Raw genomic sequence first — 19,792 nt, forward strand, 5'->3', positions numbered from 1 at the left:
ATCTGGGAGTGGGCAGGGCAGAGGGGGACCCCTGCCCAAGCACCTCTGTCCGACTTTCACAAGGATTTCTTCCACCAACCCAGCTGCCGATACTATTTAACCTCAGTGATTCATTGAAGTACCTTTCAAGGGAAGGCATTTTAGAGAAACGTGGGTCCCAGAGGCTTGTTTTGTTGGCAGGTCTTGCCGCCTCAGCAGAAAAGAGGTGCTTTTGATATGGGAACGGAAACTTGGGACAGCCTTAGAAACACGCAGTCTGTTGGGTGGGAGGGGACCGTGGTCCTCCTCTGGTTACAGGACGGCGCTGCCCTGGGGCTGGCTGCCCTAGCTGGGCGCCGGGGAGGGGTCCCCACACCTGGGTCGTTGGTCTTGTGCCCCCATAGCTGCAACGAGGCTGCCTTCCTTGACACTGAAGTGTGGGCGACACATCCCCCACTCCCAATGTCGCCTGTGAAGGTGACATGCTGCTGCTGTGATTTTATGGAAGGCCCAGCTTGCAGAGGAAATACCTTTCTGAGCGTGTTCTGTCTGGAGTCGCAGAGCAGCCCTGCAGAGGCGAGCGCATGAAACACGCGTGTGTAGCCCTCACTCCTGCTAGGTACCGAGGCCCTGGTCCAGCTCCACTGGCCCATCCTGGGCTCTCTTGATTCTGAAGTATGGCTGACAAACTTGCTGGGCAAAGCCAGTGCCTCCATCTGGCTTCCTCCTCCCTCTGCCCCAATTGCCATCCTGGATCAGCCCATTAAATGGTTATTGGACCAGTTTCCCTTTTTTCCACTTCCCCTTTCCTCCTTTTGTATCTTCATATGTGACAAGTGGACCAGATTCACCCCAGATCCAAGTTGCTTTCCCAAGAAACTTCTCCAGATGTGTCTGTCCTGGCCCCCTGGCCCCAGAGCGCACAGAGGCATGGCAGACCCACTGCCACTGCCGGAGCTGGCACATTGTTGGCGGGGCGGCATGGGGGATGAGGTAGGGGCATTGGGGGATTTCGGCAGAGGCAGACAAAACCATGGCTGGCTTTGAGTGGCCTCAGCTTCAGCATCACCTGGGAGCTTCCAGTGGAGACCTCTCTGTCGCCATTAGTGAGCTTCCCATGGCAAGAGGCAGCCACAGAGCTGGGTCATGGACACCCCAAGGCAGCTGTTCTCTGGGAGAGTGCTGAGTTTGCAGTGGGGGATGGGTGTCAGAATTTGCATGGCTGCATTCCACCCCTGGGGAGGAGACCTCTCCTCAAGAAGCGCCCCCTGCCTCCCTCCCTCTCTCTCTCCCTCCCTCCTTTTCCTCAGAACATTAAACTACACATACATGGCTACTGTGGCTCTTTATTAAGTGCTCAGCTTTTTTAAGTGTTGGCATCCCCATTTAATCCCTAAAGCAAATCAGTAGGGTTGAACAGTCATCATCCCCATGTCAACAGATGAGGAACTTGAGGCTCAGAGAGGTTGGAGCACTTGCCCAAGGTTGCCCAGCTTGTGGAGCTGAAAGTGAAACCCAGGCAGCCCAACTTCAGATTGCAGCCTTCTCCATCTTTGTCTGTAGTCTTCTCCCTTTTTCCTTGATCCACCCTGTTTTGGTGCCAAGAAGTCTTCAGTAGAAGCCTCAGAGCTACCCAGATGAGGATGCCAAGGGGCTGTGCTGGGCCAGGCCTTTGGGATCGTTACGGCCCGCCTTCATTGGGGTTGTCACGGCCCGCCTACACTGGGGTCGTCATGGCCCACCTACATTGGGGTCATTATGGCCCACCTACCTTTTGCATGTTCAAGAACGGGATTTTCCCCCCAATATATCCAGTATCACCAACTCAATGGACCTGAATTTGGGCAAGCTCCAGGAGATAGTGGAGGACAGGGGAGCCTGGCATGCTGCAGTCCGTGCTACAAAGAGTCAGACACAACTTAGTGACTGAATTTCAACAATATATCTAATATTGATATCATTTTTAAATTTATTTTAAAATATCTTTATTTATTTGGCTGCACTAGGTCTTAGTTGCAGCATGCAGGATCTTTAGATGAGGTTGCAAACTCTCAGTTGCTGCATGTGGGATCTAGTTCCCTGACCAGGGATCAAACCCTGACCCCCTGCATTGGAAGCATGGAGTCAGCCACTGGACCACTGGGGAAATCCCTGATACAGTTTCGATATACCTACCAAACTCACAAGAGACTGATGTATAAACCTGAGGCAGGCCACTCAGGTAGCATTAGTGTTTGCCTCTGAAAGGAGCAAATGGGAGGCACCGAACCAGAGCTCAGAGAAACGGGCAAGTGGCCCTCATGATTTGTGCCTCAAGTTTTGTGGCCTGATATCCCTGTTAGGCCAGGAGTAGACCGAACAAGAGCTGTAGTCATGGGGCCGGAATAGACCACCATTAGACCACTGGGCTCTGCATCTGTGTCTTCACTCACCACCACCTTTAAAGCTTAAGCAGCCCTTTGCTTACACCAGGTATGATATGATATCCCACGGGTTTATGGGCTTCCCAGGTGGCGCTAGTGATAAAAAGTGAAGTGAAAGGTGCTCAGTTGTGTCCAACTCTTTGCGACCCCATGGACTATGGGGTCCATGGACTTCTCCAGGCCAGAATACTGAAGTAGGTAGCCATTCTCTTCTCCAGGGGATCGTCCCAACCCAGAGATTGAACCCAGGTCTCCCGCATTGCAGGCAGATTCTTCACCAGCTGGGCCACCAGGGAAGCCCTTGTGGTAAAGAATCCGCCTGCTAACGTAGGAGATGTAAGAGATGCGGTGTCGATCCCTGGGTCAGGCAGATCACCTGGAGGAGGGCATGACAACCCACTCCAGTATTCTTTTTTTTTAATTAATTAATTAATTTTAATTAGGGACTAATTACTTTACAATATAGTGGTGGTTTTTGCCATACATTGACATGAATCAGCCACGGCTGTACATGTGTCCCCTATCCCGAACCCCCCCTCCCACCTCCCTCCCCATCCCATCCCTCAGGGTTGCCCCAGTGCACCGGCTTTGAGTGCCCTGTTTCATGCATCGAACTTGGACTGGTGATCTATTTCACATATGGTAATATACATTTCAATGCTATTCTCTCAAATCATCCCACCCTCACCTTCTCCCATAGAGTCCAAAAGTCTGTTCTTTATAGCTGTGTCTCTTTTGCTGTCTCGAATATTGAGTCATCATTACTATCTTTCTAAATTCCATATATATGCGTTAATATACTGTATTGGTGTTTTTCTTTCTGACTTACTTCACTCTGTATAATAGGTTTCATCCACCTCATTAGAACTGATTCAAATACGTTCTTTTTAATAGCTGAGTAATATTCCATTGTGTACATGTACCACAGCTTTCTTATTCATTCATCTGCCGATGAACATCTAGGTTGCTTCCATGTCCTGGCTATTGTAAACAGTGCTACGATGAACACTGGGGTACACACATCTCTTTCAATTCTGTTTTCCTCAGTGTGTATGCCCAGCAATGGGATTGCTGGGTTGTATGGCAGTTCTATTCCCAGTATTTTAAGGAATCTCCACACTGTTCTCCATAGTGGCTGTACTAGTTTGCATTCCCACCAACAGAGGGTTGGTAAGAGGGTTCTCTTTACTCTGCACCCTCTCCAGCATTTATTGTTTGTAGACTTTTTGATAGCAGCCATTCTGACCTGCGTGAGATGGTACCTCATTATGGTTTTGATTTACATTTCTCTGATAATGAGTGATGTTGAGCATCTTTTCATGTGTTTGTTAGCCATCTGTATGTCTTCTTTGGAGAAATGTCTGTTTAGTTCTTTGGCCCATTTTTTGATTGGGTCGTTTATTTTTCTGGTATTAAGCTACATGAGCTGCTTGTATACTTTTGAGATTAATTCTTTGTCAGTTGCTTCATTCGCTATTATTTTCTCCCATTCTGAAGGCTGTCTTTTCACCTTGCTCATAGTTTCCTTCATTGTGCAAAAGCTTTTAAGTTTAATTAGGTCCCATTTGTTTATTTTTGCTTTTATTTCCATTACTCTGGGAGTTGGGTCATAGAGGATCTTGCTGTGATTTATGTCAGAGCTGCTCCAGTATTCTTGCCTGGAGAATCCCATGGACAGAGGAGCCTGGCAGGCTTACGGTCCATAGGGTCACAAAGAGTCGGACACGACTGAAGTGACTTAGTGTGCATGCACTCACATGGGGTTATATCTAGTTCAGGTTACACTCTGGATCCTACCACTTCCACCACTCCCCCATCCAAGCTGCATCCTTGCATTGAGTTCCTAGCTGGTCTCTGGCTACCAACAGCCTCTTCTCAACACAGCAGCCAAGAGGGACTCTGTTAGAAGGGAAGTCAGATTGTATTCTCTGCATGCACAAAGCCCTCTGCTTGTTTCTCATGACACTGAAGACAAAATCTAAAGTTCTTCCTTGTTACCATCAAGGCCTGGTGTGCCTGCCCTCCGTACACCTTGCACCACCTCCCTCCACAGCCTCTTCCTCCTCCTGTTCTAGCCACACCACATCTCTGTTGTTCCCCTGATCTGCCACACATGCTCAGACCTCAGGGCCTTTGCACATCCTGTTCCTTCTGCCCAGGACACCCTTCCCTTTGAATACTCACATGCTTTTCTCCTTTGCTTCCTCCAGGTCTCTGTCCATGTATCACTGTATCAGAGAAGTCTTTCCTCACCACCTTCTCCCATCCCTTTCGCTGTCCTTGCTACTCTGCTTCATTTTTCTTTGATACTTATTACCTGGCCCCATGTTAGATATGAACTTGGGCAAACTCCAGAAGACGGTGAGGGACAGGGAGGCGTGGTGAGCTGCTGCCCATGGGGTTGCAGAGAGTTGGACACGACTTGGTGATTGAACAACTACAACAGTGTTAGATATTCATTCAGTCAAGGCTTGTTTGTTTGGCACCTGCTTTGTTTCAGACAACGTTCTAGGCATGGGGCCTCCCATCTTGAAGACAACAGATAAAAATCTGTGTCCTGAAGCTCACATTGATTGTTCAGAAGATTGTTACAATGGCTATATGTCTCCCTCATCAGACAAGCTCCTTGAGGGCAATGATTTCTACTTCTTTAGTATGTATGTTGTTCAGTTGCTAAGTCATGTCTAACTCTTTCACAACCCTCTAGACTATAGCCCGCCAGGCTCCTCTGTCCATGGGATTTCTAGGCAAGAATATTGGAGTGGGTTGCCATTTCCTTCTCCAGGGGCTGTTCCCAATCCAGGGATTGAACTTGCGTCTCCTGCATTGGGAGGGGGATTCTCTACCACTGAGCCATCAGGGAAGCCCTAGAGTATGAATATGTATAATGTATATAGTAGGTGTCTAACAAATATTTTGGGAATGAATTCGAACCCTAAAGCACCTAATTTGAACTTGGCTTTCCCAAATGCTCATTAGCTGAACATTTGCAGGCCACCCCTCAGGTTGGATCACTTCTGCAGTTGTCTGTCTTGTAGGTTTCGTCGAGTTTTGCCAGCTTCCACCTAGGGAAGATGCTTTCTGGCAGAGTAGGTGGAACATTCTCTAGCTTTCCCAGGCACCAGTTCCCGGTTTTGAATCATCCACTTAATTAAGGTTCTCGGAGACTAAGGAACAAAGAAAGGGTCTCAGGAAGCCCACGCTTCCCTATGGGGGATTAGCAGGTGCTTGTGGGATGGGTGAGAAAGCAACTCAGGTCTTTATGAGCACCTACTGTATACATATATGGCTTCTCTGGTGGCTCAGTGATAAAGAATCTGCCTGCCAATGCCAGAGACATGGGTTTGATCCCTGGTCTGGGAAGATCCCCTGGAGAAGAAAATGGCAACCCACTCTAGTATTCTTGCCTGGAGAACCCCATGGACAGAGGAGCATGGCTGGCTACAGTCCATGCGGTTGCAAAGCGTTGGACTTAGTGACTGAATCAATCAAGTATATACATATATATGCCTATAGCATGGCCCTTTGGGGCCCATTTTTCCGTGTTTACCAGGAGTGAGTCTGGCCAAAAGGGGTTTGTGGGAGAAGGTAGCACCTGGCATGAGAAACTGAGGTCTCTCCAAGTCTGTGAGCTATGATCGGGAACACAGACACACGGGAATGCAGAAACTCCACCCATGAGAGCGGGTTTGCATGCGGCAGCAGGTCCAGTTACACGGTGCATTAGCCTGGGGCCTGCCTGGCCTGGACCAGCGCCCTGCGCTGTGGCATCATCGTGGCTGGCAGGTGGGCGCCTATGTCATCAACGGGGAGTGAGCGAGCACTGAGTGGCCTTGTAACACACGGTAGCCTTTGCCAGTTTGGAGTGGCCTCAGGGTGTTGAGCTGCTCCGTAAACAAGCCAGAACCTGGAACTCCGGGTGTTGTCTCTCCTCAACCTGCCTGCTTCCCAGAGTGGAGGATATGTGGATGCGGGGTCCGCGTGACATTGGTTCTCACACATCCTCCTCCTCCAACCACTGGCACCTGTGTGTGTGTGTCGATTCGTCTCCTCCCTGCACCACATCATGGATGCAGGCACAAGGATGCAGGCATGCATTCCGGATTCCCCCAGAAAAACTCCATCCACAGGTGCTGTCTCAAAGCAGCAGGGCTGCCAAACCACAGCTCTGAGCTCTTTCTTTCCTAGGAAAGGAAGGGGGTAGGGTGGGGAGCGGAGAACTCAGCTCTAGAAGGCTCTTTGCTCCTTACTATGAGGCTCTTAAGTGCTGTCTCCCTGTGTAAACTTGGCTGAGGGGCCTGGTTCTGCCCGCTGGGTCTCCACAAGCTCTGGGTTCCTCCCGGCTCTGTGGCCCTTTCCACACCTACCTCCTGCCATGTGGATTTTGGAAAAGTGCATAGTTTTCATCTATTTATGTGTTTTCATTTGTTGTGACATTTCATGTAACAGTAACCATTTTCAAGACGACGGTTCTGTGGCATCTAGTACCTTCACGATGCTGTGTAGCCACCACCTCTGTCTAGTTGTAAAATGTTTCACCACTCACCCCCCCCCACCCATAAAAGAGACCCTGACCCCTTAGCCTTCACTCCCCATTCCCCCTCCCCTGGCCCCTGGCAACCACCAGTCTGCTTTCTGTCTCTATGGATTTACCTATTCTGGCTATTTCATAGACGTGAGAACACCACTGTGTGACCTTTTGGATCTGCCTTCTTTCCCAGCATGAAGGATTTGAGGTCCACCCATGCTATGACAGGTGTCAGTCCTTTTTTCCTGTTTATGGCTGAGTGACAGTCCATTATATATGTTTTCCAATTGTTTATGCCGTCATGCATTGATGGACATTTGGATTCATCCACTTATGGTTTTGCAACAATAGGACAACAGTAAGGAACTCTGAAAGAAAGGGAAGCTCATAAACTCATCACTGTAAACATAGCAACATCATTTTTGCTGCTTATTTTCTTCTCTTTTCACACATGTGCCTGTATACTTTTTTCTAGACTCTACTAGTAGGGCAGATACAGTTGTGTCCTTCCTTCCACTTAAGATTGTTGTTCATTCACTAAGTCGTGTCCAACTTTCTGTGACCCATGGACCGCAGCACGCCAGGCTTCCCTGTCCTTCTCTCTGAGTTTGCTCAAAGTCTTGTCCATTGAGTCAGTGGATGATGCCATCCAACCATCTCATCCTCTGTCTCCTCTTTCTCCTCTTGCCCCCAATCTTCCCAGCATCAGGGTCTTTTCCAATGAGTCGGGTCTTTGCATCAGGTGGCCAAATTATTGGAGCTTCAACTTCAGCATCAGTCCTTCCAGTGAATATTCAGGGTTGATTTCCTTTAGGATTGACTGGCTTGATCTTCTTGCTGTCCAAGGGACTCTCAAGAGTCTTCTCCAACACCACAGTTCAAAAGCATCAATTCTTCAACGCTCAGCCTTCTTTATGGTCCAGTTCTCACATCCATACATGACCACTGGAAAAACCATAGCTTTGACTACATGGACCTTTGTTGGCAAAGTGACGCCTCTGCTTTTTAACATGCTGTCTAGGTTGGTCATGGTTTTTGTCCCAAGGAGCAAGCATCATTTAGTTTCGTGGCTGCAGTCACTTAAGATAGCAGAACTTTTCCCTTGCCCCTCATACAGTGATCCTTTCAGCTAACATCTTGGATAGCTGTGTCCATCTCCATAGATGCACCAGCTGGGGAGACCCCTTCCTGCCTCCTCACCTCATCCCTCATGTGACCAGCTGGCACCACGGGAATCTGGTGCCCAGACCCTTGTGTTTGCCTGGAAGTTCAGGATGAATGTATTTGCCACCTGTGGGCCTGCAGTGGTCTCCCTTGTTGAGTTATCAGCCCAGATGTTCAGGACTTTCCAGGTTGACAAGATTGGAGGAGGAAAGCCAGTAACCTACAGGCCATTGTATCTTTAAAGGATATTTAAGTCCCTTTTTTTTCACCAACTGGCCTGTGAGGCCCAGGGATTTGCCGCGTCCTTGGTATCCTGTTGAGTTCCGTGAAATCTCACCCAGGGAACCGTGATTAGGTTGCACTAAGAGACGCACTGCCCCATTCCTTTTAGAATTTTGCCCAAGTTCATTGGCTGTGGTCCATTCAAGGTCCAGTGGACAAACCTTCAGCCCAGTGAGTGCAGAAACTTGCGAGCGCCTTCAGACCCCACAGTTCCAACAGCAGGAAGCCTGATGGTAGGTTACTTTCACATTGGATTTTCTTCTTCTAAAAATAGACAGTGGGGTGGGAGGTTTTGCAGTCCAAGATTTTGAGGGCAATGAGAGGAGAGGTGGCCGTGAACTAAATGGGAAGACACACAGGAATTCCCTGGCAGTCCAGTAATTAGGACTCCTTCCATGCTTCCTTTGCAGGGGGCAGGAGTTTGATCCTTGGTTAGGGAGCTAAGATCCCACAGTCATGTGACACAGCTAAAAAAAAGAAAAGTTACCAAAATTGTGATGATGGAATATTACATAGCTACTAAAGCATAAAGTTGATGTAGGCTGGAGCTAATATATTATGACTTGGAAAAAGCAACTTGGGGGTAGTGTGTGTGGTGTGATCCTTTGCTGTGAGTGGACAGTCCCTGTATCTGTGCTAGAGTAGGAGTGTGATATTTTATTTCTCTGTGATTTCTTTTGAGCATGGACTTCTCTGGTAACTCAACTGGTAAAGAATCTGCCTGCGATGTAGGACACCCTGGTTCAACTCTTGGGCCAGGAAGATGCCCTTGGAGAAGGGATAGGCTACCCACTCCAGAATTCTTGGGCTTCCCGGGTGGCTCAGATGGTAAAGAATCTGCCTCCAATGTGGGAGACCTGGGTTCGATCCCTGGGTTTGGAATATCCCCTGGAGAAGGAACAACTACCCACTCCAGTATTCTGGCCTGGAGAATTCCATGGACAGAGGAGCCTGGCAGGCTACAGTCCATGGAATTACAAAGAGTCCGATATGACTGAGCAACTTTAAAAAAAAAAAAAAGAGCATGTATAACATTTGAAAGATTTCAAATCAGGACAGAACAAGAAATTTTTAAAAATTGTAGTCATCAGTCCAAGCGTGTCAGTTCTCAATGTGGATTTGAGATTCCAGAATCTTGAGCTGCAATTCCTTTAAACTAGCAAGTGTCCTAATCCCTGGAGGGCTCATTAGAATGCCAACCCCACCCCCAGCATGCCTGATTCCGGAGGTTAGGGTGGGGCCCAAGCATTTGCTGTCTCTAAGGATGACACTGATCTACTGATCCAGGGACTCTGCTTTGAGAACCACTCCTGTGAACATGTGGCTTCCCTGGTGGCTCGGAGTCTGCCTGCAATGAAGGAAATGTGAGTTCATTCCCTGGGTCAGGAAGATCCCCAGAGAAGGGAATGGCAACCCAATCCAGTATTCTTGCCTGGAGAATTCCATGGACAGAAGAGCCTGGTGGGGTACAGTCCATGGAGTCACAAAAGAGTCGGACACAACTTAGCGACTAAAGAAGTCTTGTTAAAGGGAGGTGGGAGAAGGCAGGGAGTGGCATGTACTAAACACCTACCGTGTTCCCCCAATGCTATGTGAAGTGCTTTAGCTACACAGAATGCCACTCTTCCCCCTCCTTTTACTCCTTAGGTGGTTTGAGAGCATCACCTGAGCCTACAGGGGGGATAAGTGAACACAGGCCCCACTAGCGCTCTCAGCAGCCAACCCCCCGAATCTCTCTGTGAACTGATTCCTCTCACAGCCTCGCATCTCTCCCTGGCCTCCCTCCTGCTCGTTCCTCCTGGAGGGACATGGGGTGACCCATGGGACGACTCTCAGAGGTGATCTTTCCCAGTTGGCACATCCCATGGGAAGAGGCCAGAGTGTCACCTGCTCGCACTCAGGTCTCCAGGCCCTAAAGCCTGGACATGGTCAGGCTTCGCTCTGAGGGTCCCGATGCAGGCGAGTGTTGTCCCAGGCCTCCTCACAGGCCATACGGAGCTGGAGTGAACAGGTGAGCGTGTGTCCTGCAGGCGGCCAGTGCAAGAGAGGACTCTTGTTTCCCCAGGGAGCCTTGTCCCGGCGCTCACCTGGGGGAAGGCGAACCCCACTTCTCTCGAGGCTGGAGCGCACTCACTGGGACCAGAAGTCCATCAGGGTTTGTGGGCTTCTGCCATCAGCCAGGGTGGGGTGAGGAGGGACCTGCATCCCTGAGCCTTCCCCCTTGGGCACCCATGGGCTCTCCCCTGGGAAGTGGCTGTGACACTGTCCTCTGCGCTCCCTTCCTGCCCCCTTCCCACGGACACCCCTCCCCCGTCCAGTTCCTGCATGGACCGGGCAGACCCAGTGTGACGGACCGCCCAGCCTGAGTGATGTGGGGAGTCCACCATCTAGACTTCCTCCCCACTGGGCATCTGCTGCTGTCTCGGAAAGCTTTCTGGAGGTCACCGTGTGTCATTGTCATTCAGCTCCCTCCCAGGAGCAGAGCTGCTCATGTGAACAGAGCCGTTGTCATCATAACCTTGACTCGGCTGCAACCGTGACTTCTTTTTTTTCATGATTTTTAGTCTCTGAATGAATGTGAATGCTGTTTCCCAGAGGCCAGGCTCAACTGATTCGAGCCCTTTCTGAAAGTGCCATGAGTAATCTGGGTCCTTCCGTAGGTGTTTACGGCAGGTGCATCTTTTGGTCTTTTGAGGTCAGAGACTAGAGCTCCAGCCCGTGTGGGATTTTTCTCTCCAGAACCACTCATCAGAACTTTCCAGAAAGGTCCGATCCTTTTTGTTGATTCTGGGGGCAGACGCTGACTTTTCTAGCCCTGCTTGAGCAAGAAGACAGCTTTCCTGGATCTTCTTGGGTGTCTCTCCTCAAGGCTATAGGTGTATGTAGTAGAGGTGGTAATGACCACATAACATGGCTTTTGTCCTGCGGTTGGTGGCACCTTGGCCCAGGCTCTGTGGTCAGGCTTGCACGGAGCACACCCTCCCTGGGTGCTCCCACCGCTGAAACGTGCTCTTGAGCCCCTGCTCACGAAGCACAAAACCCCAGTTAGCAGACAGAGCGTGGCAGCCACTCAGCCCGGCTGCAGAAGCTGTGTCCTGCTCTAATAGCCCATTGCTCAGGCCTGCTTCTCTTGCAAAATCCTCGGCTGCAACCAGCGCTGTGTGAGGCGGGGAGGCGGAGGGAGGGAGCTTATTTGATCTGCAGGTGAAAGGAGGCTTTATAAATAGGTCACCTTGTTCTACATCCTGAATTTTATTCTTTCCCCATCACGTGTTGAAACAATGGTTTTACTGTTCTGGGGTCAGTTGGACGCACTGAGGGGGAACTGAGCTGAAGCAGGGTTGGGTGTTCGCCTGCCATGCCACAGTGACCGCCTCTGTGTCCCCTGCCACACCACCCCATCCCATCCATTTGTCACCTATCACCTTGGAGGTGTCTCCAACAGAGGGTATTGCTCGCCCAACAAACGTTTTTTGTCTTTAACAATAAAACAAAAGGGTAATTTTTAGCAGTTCCAATTGATCCGAAAGTGGTTTTTGGAAGCCGGAACTGCGGAGCTGCTGATTTAATTGAAGGGACAGTGTCGCATTCCCAGCAGGTGCTGAGGGTGCTGTCCCAGCTGAGTCAAGGTTGGTGGCCTTGTCCCTCTCCAGCCTCTGCCCTCTGGAGGTCCTCCTTCCTCATCCCCCCACCTGGCCTTGGCAGAGCACAGAACCACGTATAGCCACCATGGCTGGGTTTCTTGTCTGAGGATGACACAGGTCTTTTCTTGTTTGGAGCCCACGGAGACAGATTATTGTTGTTTTTCAGTCGCTCAGTTGTGTCTGACTCTTTGCAACCCCATGGACTGCAGCATGCCAGGCTTCCCTGTCCTTCAGTATCTCCCGGAGTTTATTCAAACTCATGTCGGTTGAGTCAGTGATGCCTTCCAACTGTCTCATTCTCTGTTGCCCCTTCTCCTCCTGCCGTCAATCTTTCCCAGCTTCAAGGTCTTTTCCAATGAGTCAGCTCTTCGCATCAGGTGGTCAAAGTATTGAAGCTTCAGCTTCAGCATCCATCCTTCCAACGAATATTCAGAGTTGATTTCCTTTAGGATTAACAAATAGCTACCCCATTTTTGCTGGGAAAAAATAAAATTCGAGATGTAAAAGCAGTGCAATTAGAAGTCTTGGGAAAACTTATTGTAGAAATACTGTCCTCTTTTTGGGGGATGGTTCCAGAGCTGTAACTGGGAATTCTTGTCCTGTATTTTAAATGCCCTTCTGTCTCCTTCATGTATATCTTCCTGGGTAAATTAAGCATTTATCCTGTGCTTGCTTTATAAGAAGTGACACACGTGGAAAGACTAACAGTTGCTTTGGGAACAACTTGCTCTTGTGAATGTAGTGTGTTAAATCAGTATTTGTCCACCTTTTTATTCTTTTTTGTGTGCTTAAACTTCCTTTTCATCGCAAAACAGAATACATGCATTAAATTTTTTTTCAATTCAAAGAGTCCTTAAAGTTAATGCATCCCACCCCCCACTCTCCAGGATTAACTATTGTGACAGTTTTGGTGTTTATTCTTCTAGACCTTTCTCTATGCCTACAGACAAACGTGCACAGATAGCATTAAAAATTCTGTTCTTACAAACACCAGTTCATGCTCTGTATGTTGTTCTCCAATTTGTTTTTTAAAATATAACAGCGTCATGTTACATGTTACGTTAAGTCAGCACATCTGAGGGGCCACCTCCTTCTCTCCACGGCTGCTGGAGTTCATGGTGCAGTGGGCATCTTTGCCCACATGTCCCTCTGCAGGGCTGTGGGGTTTTATAGACGAGACCCCTGGAAAAGTGGTCAGTGGGTGATTGCGGCATGTTTTACACCTGAATGGAGACTGTCACGTGGCACCTATTTGCCGAGAAGCATGTCCCAGGTGGAGTCTGTCTCTCTGGGATACATGCCCACACCCATACACAAACGGCCTTTTCCCCACATCTTCTCCTGTTCCTTGTGCATCCCACGAGGCTTGCTGGTCCCTCTGTCACCGATAGAAGCCTGTCAGCATTACTTTCCTCTTGCATAGTGAAAACCGTGGGTGTATCCAACAGGTGTTCTCAACCATGTGTGCCCAGGAGACAGAGATCAGTGTGCCCTTCCCTCCCACTTCAGAGAGGATTGCTGCTTTAGATCAGTAAAGGCTGGGTACCCTTCCCCTGGCCCAGGTCTTGGACTCCCAGACAGTGGGCTTCAGAGATGCTTCTGACTCCTCCCCACTCACTGGAGGTCACTGTTCAGCTCTGGGCTTCCTTCCCGGCATCTCCTCCAATTCTGGATCTGGTTGCCCTGTCCTCTGAGAGCAGAGAGCCCACCTAGAGGAGCCCAAGAAGCTGGAGGGAAGGTGCTGTGTGAGGCTTTGGTCTTTCTCTCAGTGGATAGCTGTGGCTCCCAGCAAATCCTCTTCGAAGCCAGGCTTTGGGATAGGAGTGCTGTTCCCCAGACCCTGAGCCAAGAGCACATGATTGGCTGCTGGTGGTGACAGTGGGAGGAGGTTCATCCACTTAGTGCTGGGGGTCCACCTGGAATTCCATTGTGGATGGGCAACTCTGGTGGGTTCTTAGAGTCCCGGGCCACCCTGTCCTAAGGGGGACACTGTGTGGAAGGCTTTTGCCCATTAGAGAGTCCAAGACACATCCCCTTTCACAGAGAACCATGAGCTTATTTTTATCCCAGCAAGGATGATGGGTGTGGCATCAGGTGGGAGGGGCGTGTTCACTCTAGGTGGAAAATGTCCAACCAAGTCAACCACAGGGCTTTGAAGACGTCCCTCCCTTCTGTTCCAGAGCTTTTTTGGTTAATGTTTATTTTTAATTTTTTAAATATTTATTTATTTGGCTGTGTCGGGTCTTTGTTGCAGCACTTGGGATCTTTAGTTGTGGCGTGTGGGATCTTAGTTCCCTGACCAGGGATCGAACCCAGCTCCCTGCATAGGGAGTGTGGCGTCTTAGCCACTGGACCACCGGGGCAGTCCCTATCTCAGAACTTTTGATCTCATTCACTGTCTTGAAAGTAAATGCAGACTCCATGAGGCCCTACCAGGCTCCTAGTGTGACGTGTGTGTGTGTGTGTGTGTGTGTATGCCCATGTGTGTGTGAGACCTGTATCCCTCTGTGTCGCTCCCCAGGGTAAAGCGAGTCCATCTGCAGCACCAGTGTGTGAATCGCAGTGTCCCCACCCTGTCACTGTGATTGCCCACCACTCCTGCTTCCCTTCTCCTCCCACTCCCCCACTCCCACCCCCATACTCCCCAGGGTATGAGAAGAGACGGGACCCTCACAACCACATGTTCTGCTCTGATCCTGGGGACGAGCTCTCCTCTTTGACACCCATCTTACAGAAGAGCAAACTGAGGCTCAGAAAAGCGTAGGATGAGTCTCAGGCAGAGGGCTGAGGATTAGAAGCCTCAGGAGCAGGGCTGGCAGAGGAATGATGCAGAGTCTGGAGGCGAGGATGGGGAGGAGCCTGGGGGGAGCACCCTGGCAGGCCATAGTCCCAAAAAAGAGGGCTAGTGGGTCCCTGTGGCCATATTTGAAAGTAGACAGGAGATGGAGAGGAGGCAGGTGGCTGACTCAGACAGACAGCTGACCAGCCGCTGAGAGGTTACGCTGTCTTTTCTGACCCCTCGTTCTGGGGCTGGACTGACCTTGCTGCCACACGATTCCTCCCAGCAAACATCTCGTGCTTTCCTGCTGCCGTGATCCGTGTGTGGGACTGGCCAACTACCTCCTGGTCTGCTCTTGTAAATAAAGTTTTATTGGAACTCAGCCAGGCTTCTTTATTTATGTGTTGTCTGTGGCTGCTCCCAGGCGACAAGGCAGGGCTGAGGAGTTGCACAGAGACTCTTGGGCCCATAAAGCCTAAAGCATTTACCAGCTCTCCCTTGACAGAGAGTTTGCTGATCCTGGTCCAGCTATGTTGTTCAATCACTCAGTTGTGTCCAACTCTTTGCAGCCCCATGGACTGCAGCACTCCAGGCTTCCCTGGCCTTCACCATCTCCCGGAGCTTGCTCAAACTCATGTCCATCAAGTCGGTGATGCCATCCAACCATCTCATCCTCTGTAGTCCCCTTCTCCTCCTGCCTTCAATCTTTCCAAGCATCAAGGTCTTTTCCAGTCATTCAGCTCTTCTCATCAGGTGGCCAGAGTATTGGAGCTTCAGCTTCGACATCAGTCCTTCCAATGAATATTCAGGGTTGATTTCCTTTAGGACTGACTGGTTTGATCCAGCTCCAGTAGGGGTTACATGTGTGCACAGGCCCAGATGTACTAGCCCACGAGCTCCCTCTGTCCCTCTCTCCCCCTCTCCCCCCACCACCCCATCAACCCTTCCCTCCTTCCACCTCTGACTTGACCTCAACCTCCTTGCTGTAGTCCTTCTCCATTCCCACTCATTTCTCCCCAAGTATTTTAAATTAATGGGTTGGAAGGACTTTCCCCCTACCACCCTTTCTTCCCACATGGCCCACCTGCCCAGGTCTCCTCTCCCCCCACCCCATCCCTAGCCTCCCCCTCACTCTCTCCACCCGTTCTCATGGGTGGGGTGGGGTGGGATCTTTGACCCCATGAGATTCAGGGAGAGAGGTTCTTCCTGCTGTGAGGCTTGAGCCAGCTGACAAGACGGTGATAGGCTGGAGGGTAAGAAGAGTGACCTGCTCGCTGAGATAAGGGGATCCAAGCACTCCCACACAGGCATTTGCTAAGAGCCTCCCTCCCAGGACCCCTGGCTGCCTTGAGGATGGGGCATCTCTGGGGATCTTGTCCCAGCTGATGAGAGGAAGGCAGCTCCAGGGCAGCCAGAGACCAGACAGGAAGCCGGTCTCACTGCAGATCCCTCCCGTCCTCCTGGTCCTGCAGGTCCCTGGGTGCCCGGTGGGGAGGCCAGTGGTCCCAGGTTGCCAGATCTTCTGCAGCCAGTCCCTGCCCTCGTCCCCTGGCAGACGCTCCATCTTGCGCCTCAGAGGGAAAATGACATGCCAACTGCAGCCCCACGCTGGGCTCCCTTGTGTTGTCCTTGTCTCAGGCACCATCGTGCTCCTGGGAACAAGAGTCCTTGTGATGCTTCTCCAGCAGCCAGACACCCATGGCTTCTTGCCCAGCATCTCTGTATCCTCATTTAGTCCTGTTTATGTAGCCAGGAGTCTTCCTGCCCCCTTGTCTGGTCAGTCCTGGGAGAGCGTGAGAGCGTGCACGCTCAGTCATGTCGACTCTTTGTAACCCCATCGACTGTAGCCCACTAGGTTCCTCTGTCCATGGGATTCTCCAGGCAAGAATACTGGAGTGGGTTTCCATGTCTTCCTCCAGGGGACCTTCCCGACCCATGGATCGAGCCCATCTCCTGCACTGGCAGGTGGATTCTTTACCACTGAGTCACCTGGGGAGCCAGTCCTCGGAGCCTGTCCCCCAAACTAGGCAGCCAAGAGTCCCTCCCATGGGCCAGGGGAGTGGGAGGTAGGGGTTGTGATGGCAGGAAGCACCTTCCCTCTTGAGTGAGGCTCAAGAAACCAAAATAGCTTGTGATTTCCCCTTCTTCAAGGCGGACATGGGGACAGGAGTGGCGGGGGTGACCAGAGTCCTATCTATCCCACATTTCAGCCCCTCCTCCCAGTGCTGCTGATGGAGAGGACAGATAGCGGGCTCTCCTCTCCAGCCCATGGCTCTGATCTTCCTTAAAGGACACAGGGATGGTGTAGCCTGGGCGGAAATGAGTCGTCTTGGAGTCAGACTTCTTTCCCAGATGGGCTGTGGGGACTGGAGGAGCCAAACACTAGACAGCAGTTGAAGAGTGTGGGTGGGAGGGGGTGGCTGTCTAAAGGTGGGTCCAGAACCACCCAGGGGTGGCAGTGAGAGCCCTGTGCCCACCTGATTCTGGGCCAGCTGGGTGGGGGTGTTGCTGTGCCCCCTGGAGCCACTGAGCCAGGAGTTTTATGCCCACCCTGGGGTTCCCTTCCCTTCCCTAGTGTGAACTGGTGGTACATCCTTGGAGGTGGCTGTGCTGGAAGAGAAAGGAGGGACTGAGAATCAGCATCTCAAACAGTTTCTGCTACCACGTGGGGATTCACCTGCCCTCTAAACAGCAGGTGCTGGGAGTAAGCCTTCCATTGCTTTGACCAGAGGAGACGCCCACTGCCCTGAGCTGACCTTGGGATCAGGCCAGCTTGGCCTTCTGCCCTGAGAAACAGTGATGAGTTGGCAAGCCTCAGGCTGAACGCCTGACACAGTTGGGTGTAACACCTGCCCCCAAGCCCACCTCTCCACGCAGACTTCCAGGTGCACGGCCCCCTCCTTCATGCTAACCTAGCTGCAGGGACAGAGGGGATGTCACTCGGTGCAGAGGCTCTGGTCTGCCCAGAATCAGATGTGATGGGAGGGACATGCCTGTGTGATATATGAACCTAGTGGATTTCTCCCCTTCTCTCTGCACCCCCAGCTCACCTCCTGTTTCTCCTTCCATCCACTAGGCAGTACCGGATGCTCCACATCACCTAGCAGCCTCCCTTAGGAGTGCCGTCCCGGCCTGATTGAAAACTGGAGAAGTGGCCCCGCCATTGATGAGTTTGTCTTGGGCATCAGTGACCAGGTGAAACGGGAGGCCGACATGGGGCAGAAGGTCACCGGAGGGATCAAGACAGTGGACATGAGGGACCCCACGTACCGGCCCTTGAAGCAGGAGCTCCAGGGTCTGGACTATTGCAAGCCCACCCGCCTGGACCTGCTGCTGGACATGCCCCCCGTGTCCTATGACGTCCAGCTGCTCCACTCCTGGAACAACAATGACCGCTCGCTCAATGTCTTCGTGAAGGAGGACGATAAGCTCATCTTCCACCGGCATCCGGTGGCCCAGAGCACGGACGCCATCAGGGGCAAAGTTGGGTACACACGCGGGCTGCACGTGTGGCAGATCACGTGGGCCATGAGGCAGCGGGGCACCCATGCCGTGGTAGGGGTGGCAACGGCAGATGCCCCCCTGCACTCCGTGGGGTACACGACGCTCGTGGGGAATAACCATGAGTCCTGGGGCTGGGACTTGGGTCGCAACCGGCTCTACCACGACGGCAAAAACCAGCCGAGCAAGACATACCCAGCCTTTCTGGAGCCGGATGAGACGTTCATTGTCCCCGACTCCTTCCTGGTGGCCCTGGATATGGACGACGGGACCCTGAGCTTCATTGTGGATGGACAGTACATGGGAGTAGCTTTTCGGGGACTCAAGGGCAAAAAACTGTATCCTGTAGTGAGCGCCGTCTGGGGCCACTGTGAGATCCGCATGCGCTACTTGAATGGACTCGACCGTAAGTGTCCTCGGCTCTGTTTTTGGTGGTGGTATCCCTGGCCTCCCCGTGCCCTGCTGGTCCTGGCTGGGCCCAGCTAAAAGTTTACAGTTGTTGCAATTTAAATGTCTTTAAGTAGACACCCCAACATTCAGATCCTTAGACTCTTGCCTTACCTCTGATTAGATGGGATTTCTAGCTAGAGTCTGCAGATTACGTGGCAGCACCTCATAGCTGGATGGTGGATGGATGGATGGATGGATAGATGTGTGGGTGGATGAATGGGTAGATGGATGGGTGGACGGATGAATGGATGACTAAAGGAGTGGATGGATGGGTGAATGGATGGATAGATGGGTAGATGGATACATACATGCATGAATGGATGGATGGGTGGGTGGGTATATGACTAAAGGAATGGATGGATAGAGGAGTGAGTGAGTGGGTGAAAGACTAAAGGAGTGAATGGTTAGATGGGTGGATGGATGGGTTGATGGATGGATAGATAGATGAGTGAATGGATGAGTGACTAAAGGAGTAAATGGATAGATGGGTGGATGGATAGATAGATAGATAGTTGAGTGGGTGAGTGATTAAAGGAGTAAATGGATGGATGGGGGGGTGGACAGATGGGTGGATGGATGGATGAATAAGTAAAGGAGTGGATGGATGGATGGATGGGTGGGTGGTTGAGTAGATGGGCAGATGGATGTTTGAATGAATGAATGGATCAGTGGATGGATGGTCTTTGACAGATGTGGTTTGTTTCTGGTTGAGCTGCCTCCAGGTTTGATCTGCAGTTTTAGCAGATCTTCTAGCACAGTAACCCTCATATTATTGAGCTGGGCTTTGTGTCCTGGGGGTACTAGGCCTGCCCACATAGTGAAAGCCAGCAACCTCTCATCCATTCGACAGCAGATGCCTCCTGTACTCCATGGGGTACACATGTTTCTCTTTGGAGCCCTCCTCTGCCCATCTTTCCCTTGCTGCTCCTGGCAGGCTCTGACAGGGTGAGGGCAGTGAGCCCACAGCTAGGTGGGGTGTCCACCTCACCTGTGTTGCCCAGCACCATAGGTCCTCCTGGTACTCCTGGCAGGTGTGCATCCA

General features: G+C 51.2%; 1 protein-coding gene across 3 annotated transcripts in view; it reads left to right on the forward strand.

Annotated features, from left to right (window-relative positions):
* SPSB1 (splA/ryanodine receptor domain and SOCS box containing 1) overlaps window positions 1–19,792 on the forward strand; it is a 71,122-nt gene that overhangs the window by 41,665 nt on the left and 9,665 nt on the right. For 2 of the 3 annotated variants that reach the window (XM_043486318.1, XM_043486319.1), the window contains exon 2: window positions 17,876–18,706. In XM_043486318.1, the coding sequence (XP_043342253.1) occupies window positions 18,013–18,706 (694 nt within the window). In that variant the 5' untranslated portion in view covers window positions 17,876–18,012. Of the gene's footprint in view, window positions 1–8,426; window positions 8,610–17,875; window positions 18,707–19,792 lie in introns of those variants that run through there. The other variant, XM_043486320.1, reaches the window with a different exon arrangement.

Source organism: Cervus canadensis, chromosome 13, assembly GCF_019320065.1.
Source record: "Cervus canadensis isolate Bull #8, Minnesota chromosome 13, ASM1932006v1, whole genome shotgun sequence".
NCBI classification, from domain to species: domain Eukaryota; kingdom Metazoa; phylum Chordata; class Mammalia; order Artiodactyla; family Cervidae; genus Cervus; species Cervus canadensis.